Genomic DNA, 11,097 nt, shown 5'->3' on the forward strand with positions numbered 1-11,097 from the left:
ACTGAATAAGTCTACCTAGGGACTTATGAGTACAATTTTTATGCAAGTATGGGCAGCACAGATATATGTATTTTTCGCAAAAAAATAATCTTATATATGCCCAACAGATCAATATTCTAGATATATTTACATATCTATATCTCACAATTTATGAGGGGGGGGGGGGGGGGTACGTAGTCATACTTCATAAAGTGCTACTTACATGATTGGAGTACCTAAAATAAGAGAATAAATATCCAAACAAAATCCTCAAAGGGTAATTACTCCAAACACCCAAAGTAATAAAAAAAAATATATATGAGGATTGTCCAAACAATATAGGGCCTGAGTCATTAAGAAGAGCAAAGCATAAAAAAGGGGTAACTTTGCACCTGGGCAAAACCATGTTGCATTAGAGGGGGAGGTAAATTTAAAATGTGATGGTAGATTTATAGTTGGGGTAGGGCGTGTCCCCACGTCTCTGGGGTACGGTAAAAAATAACGCTAATTATTTGTGTGCTAGATGAAAAAACAGCCAGTATTTAACTTATTATATTATATATAATAATAAACTAATTTGCACCCCTTGCATTAAACAGGGTTTGATCTAGGGAATATTTACTCCTTTTTTTTTGCCTTACTTTCCTTAATGACTCAGGCCCATACAGTCAACGTATAAAAAGTGGGAAAAAACAAGTTAAATCCAACAACAGTATCTCCCTCTCTATGGTGTGTGTGTGTGTATATATATATATATATATATATATATATATATATATATATATATATATATATATATATATATATATATATATATATATATATACACACACACAGACGATCAGCCCTTGCTTACATGCTCAGATTATTTCTGTCCATAATATTACACGTTTCGGAGGGATAATTGCAGTTACGATGTTGTGCTAATCTAATAAAACATCGCTCTGTACACACAGCCCCCCCTGTGTCTGGCACCCTGCCCTCTGCTGGTGTTGGCACGGAGCAGGCAGGGCATGTGAGGGTGTCCTAGTGGTAACGTTGGGCGGTGACCTGCTATGTTATTACACACAGCGTACTGGGAGAATAGCTGCACTGTGTTATTTTACAGGGACCAGCACACAAGCTATACTGGGATTACACGTCTAATAGAGGGAGATCAAAGCTGTTTCCATGACAACAGAACACTGGTTTTCATTAGAAGACGGGAAATGGAATTTAAGTCCAACTCCTTTAGCTGCTGTTCTGTAACTGACCATAAGACGTATATATAGGCAATGAGTATACATGTGAGCGTTACATGTTGGCCATTTATACTGGGCCCCCGGGAGCATTCTGGCTGTAATAAGATACATGAAATACTAACACAAAGAAAGAATGATGTACCCCAACTGATAAGAAAATAATGTAATAATTAATATCACAACACTTAGCTTCAGTAGGTTGTTATACAACCACATAATTCCTCGGAGTCGGCGCATGTAGACCCAACAATGAATGAGCCACCCTCAATGAATGCATCAAAGAATACTTTAACAGGGGAGATCTGGTGAGTGTCTTTATAACTCACCAGCGAGGTCTAAATAAGGTCTGAACTATGCCATCCTTATAAGGTTTCTTACATTAAAGTGTATAGTGATGCAATACGAGCTTCAGCCCCAGTAGGTGGCAGTATCATTCAGTATTATTATAATAGCCTAGTTTGCAACATAAGCAATTACATCTCTAGTTTATATAACAAACAGTACAAGGGGCACTATACTTCATCATCATCATCATCATTTATTTATATAGCGCCACTAATTCCGCAGCGATGCACAGAAAACTCATTCATATCAGTCCCTGCCCCATTGGAGCTTACAGTTTAAATCCTCTAACACACACACACACACACACACAGACAGAGAGAGAGAGACTAAGGGCAATTTAATAGCAGCCAATTAACCTACCTGTATGTTTTTGAAGTGTGAAAGGAAACCGGAGCACTCGGAGTAACCCACGCAAACACGGGGAGAACATACAAACTTCACACAGATAAGACCATGGTCGGGAATCAAACTCATGACCCCAGTGCTGTGAGGTAGAAGTGCTAACCACTGTGCCACCGTGCTATCCACATACTTCTTTATATGTTCTCCCCCTGTTCTAAAGTCAACATTATGTTGAGTTGGTAAATAATCATTGTCTGTTTGAGTTATAAATTAGAGAGCCATGTTTGCAGGACATAGTCCCCTGCACTAGTTTTAGGGATAATATGGCCATGTAAGATAATTAATATTAACTGGAAAATAACAGCAAACACTGATAATCTATCCATAAAGAGACACGTATAGATCAATGACAGACTCCATCTTGTTTATCAATAAAAGTGAAATTAATGCTATTGTTACCACAACGGGCATCAAATCTTGGGTGTCCTTAACTCATTTATTTATCATTCGGGTTTCGTTTGTAAAACCTTTAACACTTGTTCGGCATCAGATGTGCAACCAAACCTCCCAACAGTCAGGCAGGACAGTCCCAACGGAGGCCAAAAAGGGCGTGTCGTGTCAGAAAAGGGTCTGTGGCCTCGTGAAATGGGTGTGGCTTGCAGGCATTATTTAATTTGTCCCTAGTTTTAGGGATGCTGCAAGGTATACAACACCTAAGAGGCAGGGAGCCAGTAGCCCCTGGAGAGCTGTAGAGCATGAATTCACAACAGGGGAACCTCATGAGCAAAACAAATTAACTATCTTTGCATCGTAAATGAATGTCCCTATAAATACAGTGTAACCCTTGCTGGCTGAAGAAGGGTTAATTTTCTGTGTGTATCTGAATGAGAGTTGTGTACAGAACATGTGGATAGGACATCGGTAAGTGATTGGTGAAAAAATGTGGCGTTATTTACTGTAATCGTGTAGTAACCAACAGCAGCCAATCAGATATTAGCTTTGATTGATCTCATGCAAGCTAAACGATGAAAGCAAGCATCTGATTGGCTGTACTGAGCTACTGCAGTTTGTGTGGGATTACTTATGGTAATGAAACCATTTCCTCATTAGTCTGCAGCGATGGTTGTTACACTCTGTACAGGTTGAGCTGTTATTGAATAACATTTATATTCTGTGTCCCAAATGCTGAATAAACAGAGATGTTTCTGGATTAGACTCAGGACCTGTGTAAAGATGACATTTACAGGTTTTACAATGGGGGATAATACAACGCGGGACCTTTGGTCTCTCGGATAATTAAAGGGACCTGAAACCACCAGTCTCTTAATATAGAAGGAGCTGGGGACACTCTGCCCTGTAATTGTCACGTTGCTTATAAAGATCTGTTAGTTCACAGAACTCTGCCACAAATATTCTGCATCTTATTGCAGACATAAACCAAGTTTTACAGCTCCGTGGTCAGTAAATTATGGCGTGTCAGTAACTGACAACATGTGTGTTTATTTTTACTCATCTTCTGTGCTCCCCTTGTCATATAATGAATAAAGGGTTTTATTTTTGGAAAAAAACACAGCAGTATTTAAACTCTGGGGGAAGCAGCTGGGAGCTGCTAGTCTGATCTGGACCTATGAGTTAGCAGGGGGACAGTTTGAGGGTCCCATTACCCAGTTTTGTTAACATCCGATGACTATTCTTACTCGCCAACATGTCGATTGCACACAGGGCGGCAGAGTATATGCTCTCGGATGCTTTACTCCCAGACAGCCCCCCCAGCAAGAAGGGTCTTCGCCTAGAACTACCTCTGGATCGTATTATTAAACTCATCTCCGTCGGCTTGCCGCTGCTCCTTGTCTCCCTATCATTTGCACGAGAACTCTCTTCTGGTAAGACACCTAACTTCACATGTTATTCAATCACAGGGGGCGCTGTTCTAATAGAATCAATGGACAATTTAATCTGGCTACAGCATTGTCTCTCATATAAATATAAAAAAACAAGCTGGTAAATAGTGTTTTCTGCTTCTAAAATGTTGTAATAACCAAAGTGAAACATTCCCAGAAGATGTTCATTATTGGCATTTCATTTTATAGTAATGGAAATGAATAATACTGTCTATATTTGAGTCATAAAGATGTTTTCAAGTCAAAGGTTCCTAAAAATTGTAAAGCCAAGGATTGGTAACAGTTAATATTTGATTAAGGTCAATGTGTTTCTTCCGTCCTAAATTGTCAGAACAGGTTTGTGGCAGATCGGATGTTTTTAAGGGGATTTCTACTTTATGTAACAGATCACTGACTCCTTCCCAATAATAATAATTAGGCTCTCTGCTATTCGTGGTTTATGCTGTAACTGTGGTGGTCAGTGATTAACTCTTATATACATAGGAATCCTCTAAGGATAGAATATAGAGGAAATTCATGTAACATAACTTTTTTTTTTATGATTTAACTTTGTATGTTTTGCTTGTTTTATGTCTTACATACAAGAACTTGTCTGTAAAACAATTTATAAAGGTGAAAGTTTAGAACATGCACAGATGAAACAATAATAAAATAACAGGCACTTTACACAACATCCATTTACATAACTTTGGTTATTTATGAACAAACAACTAAATATCTGTTCGTTCCATGAACAAATTCCATTCCATGTAAAAGATCGGGGTTTTCATTCAGTCATTTCTTCAAATTGTTTCACTATATAAACAATTCATTGTTTCCACAGATAATTATACAATGCACATCTGTATTAAGCATTCTGTATTAGTGGAGACAATATCCCCAAACTTCAGGATAAACACTTGTCCAGACATGACGCCGGTGGATGTAATCCAGGGATGGGTGACCTGATAACACCTCAGGGGCCACAGGGGTGACGGCCCTCTAACCTTCAAAAGGGCCACACATCACCCTTACTCTCAGTAATAACATAACATAATACATCTAATCATAGAAAGTGACACCTATCTGTAAGAACATATCAATAGAAACTTTATACAAGTGTATAACAAACATCTGACCATAAAGCAGGGAGGACCTGGGGGCCACAGGTGAAGGCTCAGGGGGCCACATGTTACCATCACTGTTGTAACCAACAATCTCTTTTCAGCTTGCCCCGTGTTTATGGGCCCAGTATTCTGTATCATGTTCTGTCTATTCCAGGCTCACAAATTATCTGCTTCCCTCCAAGTAATTTTACCGACAAACAAGTCCAGTACGTGGACAAACACTGCTGGCAGTCACTGACCCACCATGACTTCACCTCCGACAAGGGCCCGTTCATCAGATCACTATGGATACATAAGGTAAGAAATACATCAACAAACCTTAACTGGCTGTAGGTGTGTGTGTGACACTGTTCATCAATATCTGTGCGCTGATCATTACAGGGACACTGCTGGGTGGCCGAGGACTATCTGTAAGAAACGTGCAATAAACCTCATTTACATATATATAAAACATGAAACCTTCCAACATGATCATAATACAATTATATTACACTGTATACAGACATAGGACACTACACCCCCAACATGACCTGACCTCTGGACATGATCATAATACAATTCTATTACACTGTATACAGACATAGGACACTACACCCCCAACATGATCATAATACAATTCTATTACACCCTATACAGACATAGGACACTACACCCCCAACATGACCTGACCACTGGGCCTGATCATAATACAATTCTATTACACTCTATACAGACATAGGACACTACACCCCCAACATGACCTGACCACTGGACATGATCATAATACAATTCTATTATACTCTACACAGACATAGGATACTACACCCCCAACATGATCATAATACAATTCTATTACACCCTATACAGACATAGGACACTACACCCCCAACATGACCTGACCACTGGGCCTGATCATAATACAATTCTATTACACTCTATACAGACATAGGACACTACACCCCCAACATGACCTGACCACTGGACATGATCATAATACAATTCTATTATACTCTACACAGACATAGGATACTACACCCCCAACATGACCTGACCACTGGACATGATCATAATACAATTCTATTACACTCTATACAGACATAGGACACTACACCCCCAACATGACCTGACCACTGGACATAATCATAATACAATTCTATTACACTATATACAGACATAGGACACTACACCTCCAACATGACCTGACCACTGGACATGATCATAATACAATTCTACTACACTCTATACAGACATAGGACACTACACCTCCAACATGACCTGATCACTGGACATGATCATAATACAATTCTATTACACTCTATACAGACATAGGACACTACACCCCCAACATGACCTGACCACTGGACATGATCATAATACAATTCTATTACACTCTATACAGACATAGGACACTACACCCCCAACATGACCTGACCCCTGGACATGATCATAATACAATTCTATTACACTCTATACAGACATAGGACACTACACCCCCAACATGACCTGACCACTGGACATGATCATAATACAATTCTATTACACTATATATAGACATAGGACACTACACCCCCCAACATGACCTGACCACTGGACATGATCATAATACAATTCTATTACACTGTATACAGACATAGGACACTACACCCCCAACATGACCTGACCACTGGACATGATCATAATACAATTCTGTTACACTGTATACAGACATAGGACACTACACCCCCAACATGACCTGACCACTGGACATGATCATAATACAATTCTATTATACTCTATACAGACATAGGACACTACACCCCCCAACATGACCTGACCACTGGACATGATCATAATACTATTCTATTACACTCTATACAGACATAGGACACTACACCCCAACATGACCTGACCACTGGACATGATCATAATACAATTCTATTACACTGTATACAGACATAGGACACTACACCCCCAACATGACCTGACCTCTGGACATGATCATAATACAATTCTATTACACTGTATACAGACATAGGACACTACACCCCCAACATGACCTGACCACTGGACATGATCATAATACAATTCTATTACACTGTATACAGACATAGGACACTACACCCCCAACATGACCTGACCACTGGACATGATCATAATACAATTCTATTACACTGTATACAGACATAGGACACTACACCCCCAACATGACCTGACCACTGGACATGATCATAATACAATTCTATTACACTGTATACAGACATAGGACACTACACCCCCAACATGACCTGATCACTGGACATGATGATAGTACAATTATATTACACTATATACAGACATAGGACACCAGGATGAATATATACTTTGTTATATATAGGTATACACAGATGTACTCAATCAGTTATATCCTCTTTTTCCTCCAGGTTTTTCCATTCACGTTGATGATTGTCGCTATTGCTATGTTTATTCCGGTAGCTCTATGGAAATATATTTCAAAGTCCGCCCTTTACCCAGATCTACTCTTTATTATTGATGAACTGGACAAATCCTACAATCGTTCAATCAAACTGGTCCAACATTTATTGAAGACTCACAGGACCTGTGAAGATCCGCAGTTATTCTGGGAGGAGTTGAAAAGGTGCCGAGTATTGATCTTCGTATAATTTGTGCAATCAGACCTGTATTTAAACGATCAATAAATCCAGCTGCCAACAGTAACAGGTACACATAATAGCAGGGGCTCATTCACATCAATGCATTTGTAAGTGTTGGCTAGTTATAGCATGAAAACCATATTACTATTAAAAGACATTCTTAGTTGAGCTGGTTCACACAAACATTGAAGTACATGGGTTTATGTTGGAAATATAAATTGCATTGCTGCAAACAAGCTTCAAGAATGATCAAAAATCTAATTTTCAGACAATTAGACAAATTTGTAGATGGACAAGGAGGTTCCGCAGAGGGTGGAGCTGCACATTACAGATAAATACATTGACAAATGGCTGAATTTACGATACCAGGGGTTATCGGACCTCTTCTCCAGGATCCACAGCAGCCCATTATTATTATCTTTAATTTATAAGGAGCCACAAAAGGTCCGCAGTGCTGTACATGACAATTACAGTACAGTATACAATAAACAGACAGCAACGATCAATAACACATTACACAATCCATGACAATCAAACTAATACAAAGACCAGACATCTACTGTAACAAATACACAGAGAGCTTGGTAATGTAAGTCAAGTTATTACGGTACAGAGGGTGATGGAATAGTACAAAGAGACACAAGGAAAAGAGGGCCCTGCTCCTGAGAGCTTACATCCTAAAGTGAACGGGAAGACACAATTGGGTAGCACCGGTTGGGGGATTGAGGAGATACCAGAGGCCAAGGAGGAGGTCGATAGACTTGAATAAACGAGTTTCAAGGGAACGCTTGAGGCCTTGTAGTGTAGAGGCAATGTAATTAGTGAATTAATGAGGCGGCGGTCATTGGCAGAACGGTTGGGGCGGCCAGGAGTGTGAATAGAGTTGAGGTTGGAGATGTAGAGGGGGAGGATTTGTTGAGAGTTTTGTAGGTGTCAGGAGTTATAAATTCTTTATGTAGCGCATGGGGAGCCAATGCAGCGACTGACAGAGGGGCACCAGAGATAGAGCCGTGGGAGAGAAAATTAAGGTGGGCAGCAGCATTGAGGAAAGACTGGAGAGGGGTAGGCAGGAGTTGGGTAAACCAAAGTGGGGTAGACAGGAGTTGGGTAAACCAAAGAGAAGGAGGTTACAGTAATTAAGGGAAGAGATTACAAGGGAAAGAATAAGAGTTTTGGTGGCTTCCATGGCGAGCAAGGGCTGGATCTTGTATATAATCTGGAGGTGACATGATTTGGACAGGAACTGAACGTGGGGTTTGAAGGAGAGAGGAGTCAAAGATGATCCCTAGGCAGCCGACTTGAGGGACAGAGAAGAGAGTAGTGTTATCAACAGAGAGAGGGCCCATGCTGTAAGGATGTCAGTAATAACCCCACATTGTCACATGGAGAGATAATGAAACACTGGCCGGTAATTGGGTGTGTACTTTACATCAGGTTTGAAAAGTAACCTCAATCGGTTCACACCTACAGCAGGGATGGGGCAGAGCTGGATCACCCAATGGAGAACCTTGGCTTCCACTTAAGACTCAATGGGCACAATTACTCCAATGTCTTATTATTTTGTCAGAGGGGGTCCCATGGGGATGGCCTCACTAATTATTTAGATAATATAGAGATTCCATTATACACAATGTGTAATACAGTCGAGTTTATTTGTATGAACGGGGACTAATCGGGACCTTTCTTTTCAGCGCTCGCCACGTTCGCTACTTTGAGTTTCCCCTGTTGGAGAAATACCTGACCTGCAAGCAGCATTCGCATTACATCGCGTTGACTTATATCCTCAGGAACATCCTGCTCCTCGTCCTCATTGTATTCACCTGTTTCTACCTGGGATTTTTCCACCTCAACATCTTCCACCAAGAGGAGTTCAACTGCCAAGTAACACCCGACTTTCTAGCATCCGAATCCACCTTTGTCAAATGCAAATTAATATCGTTATCTATATTCCAAATCATTAGCGTGGTGAACGCTGTCATTTACATTCTTTTGGTGCCCATAATAATATATAATATAAGCAAGTTGTTCTACTGGGACAAGAAATTCTTAAATGTCTATGAAATGCTTCCTGCTTTCGACCTCCTGAGCAAGAAGATGCTGGGCTGCCCCATCAACGACTTAAATATCATCATTATGTTCCTCCGAGCCAATATCTCCCAACTGAAGTCCTTCAGCCGGCTGAGTGTTCTCTGTACGCTCAAAAACAAGACCAAGAACAAGGAGAATATTGACACTGTTGTGGATTTTATGACTTTGCTGGTGGGGATGGACGAAGATCTAGAAACGGTCAACAACGTCGTCGCATGCGAGGAAAACGCGGGGGGGAATGAACATCGGCCCACACCAAAACCAGAGAGTTATGGTGAGATTGGTCTTCTCTTGTGGGAATAGTCAATGTCAAAACAGACTAACTGGTGGTTCAAGACCAGTGGTGGCACCATGGCCTACAAAAAGTATAAAGACCCCCAGCCGAGCTAAAAAGTGTTATAGGGCCAAGTATGACACTGGGCTACGAACATGAAACTAGGAATCAGTTTATTGAGTTTTTATTCACGATTGTGACCTATTCGGTCACCAAATACTGCACCAGAACCTCTGTTTAATGACAGAACATTGTTTTTTTTGTCTCATTTGGGACACGATAGCTCTTAAGATAGGAAGATACTACATATAGAATGTGACAAGTAGATTTTTTTCCCCATAACTTGTCAGGTTCAATGCGGCAACGATATAGCCCGTATGAACGCTGCAAAAAGTGTTGAAATCGTTGCCGCATGACTCCACACTAATGGGTTAATCCCGTTGAAATTGCTGCCGTGTGACTCCACCCTCATGAAAATTAATCCTGTTGAAATCACTGCCGCATGACCCCACCCTCATAACAATTAATCCTGTTGAAATCGCTGCTACGTGACCCCACCTCATGACAATTAATCCCGCTGAAATTGCTGCCGCGTGACTCCACCCCAACGAACGTTAATCCAGTTACTATGCTGTAAATACATTTGATTTACTTATGAATGAAGCACTAATACATTTATCTTTTGCAGAAATGGAAAAAAAGAGCAAAAAATAGAAGACGGCGGCATCTGGCCGGAGGAGAACTCCCGGCTCCCGTTTATCCTTATTTAATTCCTTTTTGGTAGAACCAGGAACAGACATTTTTGACACTGTTTCATTGTTGTTTGTATGAATGTTAAAATATATTATGTACATTAACAAATAAAAAAAAATGTATCTTATAAAAACAGGATGGGCAATCTGGTTGGACAAGATGACCGAAAATCAAATGATCATTGTAAAATTATGGTTATTTTTGAGTGTGAAATAAACCACAAAACAAAAAAATACACCCATACATAAAATACAGTAAGATTCACAAATAAGCGAAACCCCCCCCCCCCCTCCCCAAAAAGTGATCTTTTATATTAGTCAGAGAACACCAATAGAACATTTATTATATAACATCAGGGGTACATTATTCCTTGTATTACACGAGTTTAAATTTGAAACAAAGCAAGTGACTTGTAGGAGAAAAGCCCCACCCGACGCGTTTTACTTTCACTGACAGCTA

The 11,097-nt window shown here is 40.2% G+C and overlaps 2 protein-coding genes across 2 annotated transcripts in view; one reads left to right on the forward strand and one right to left on the reverse strand.

The window, feature by feature from the left end:
- The window catches only part of SPA17 (sperm autoantigenic protein 17), a 50,996-nt gene extending 41,937 nt beyond the window's left edge, over positions 1-9,059 (reverse strand). The window contains exons 1-2 of the mRNA XM_075190407.1: positions 7,464-9,059; positions 5,233-5,322 (exon numbers count right to left, since the gene is read on the reverse strand). The gene's annotated coding sequence lies outside the window, so the exon portion shown is untranslated. The remainder of the gene's footprint in view (positions 1-5,232; positions 5,323-7,463) is intronic.
- Positions 3,500-10,723, forward strand: PANX3 (pannexin 3). The gene is made up of 5 exons (XM_075190409.1): positions 3,500-3,790; positions 5,069-5,211; positions 7,293-7,507; positions 9,215-9,885; positions 10,574-10,723. The coding sequence occupies exons 1-5, from the start codon at positions 3,613-3,615 to the stop codon at positions 10,597-10,599; spliced, it is 1,233 nt and encodes a 410-aa protein (XP_075046510.1). The 5' UTR covers positions 3,500-3,612; the 3' UTR covers positions 10,600-10,723.
- Positions 10,724-11,097: the final 374 nt, after the last annotated feature.

The sequence above is a fragment of the Mixophyes fleayi genome, chromosome 11 (genome assembly GCF_038048845.1).
Source record: "Mixophyes fleayi isolate aMixFle1 chromosome 11, aMixFle1.hap1, whole genome shotgun sequence".
NCBI classification, from domain to species: domain Eukaryota; kingdom Metazoa; phylum Chordata; class Amphibia; order Anura; family Limnodynastidae; genus Mixophyes; species Mixophyes fleayi.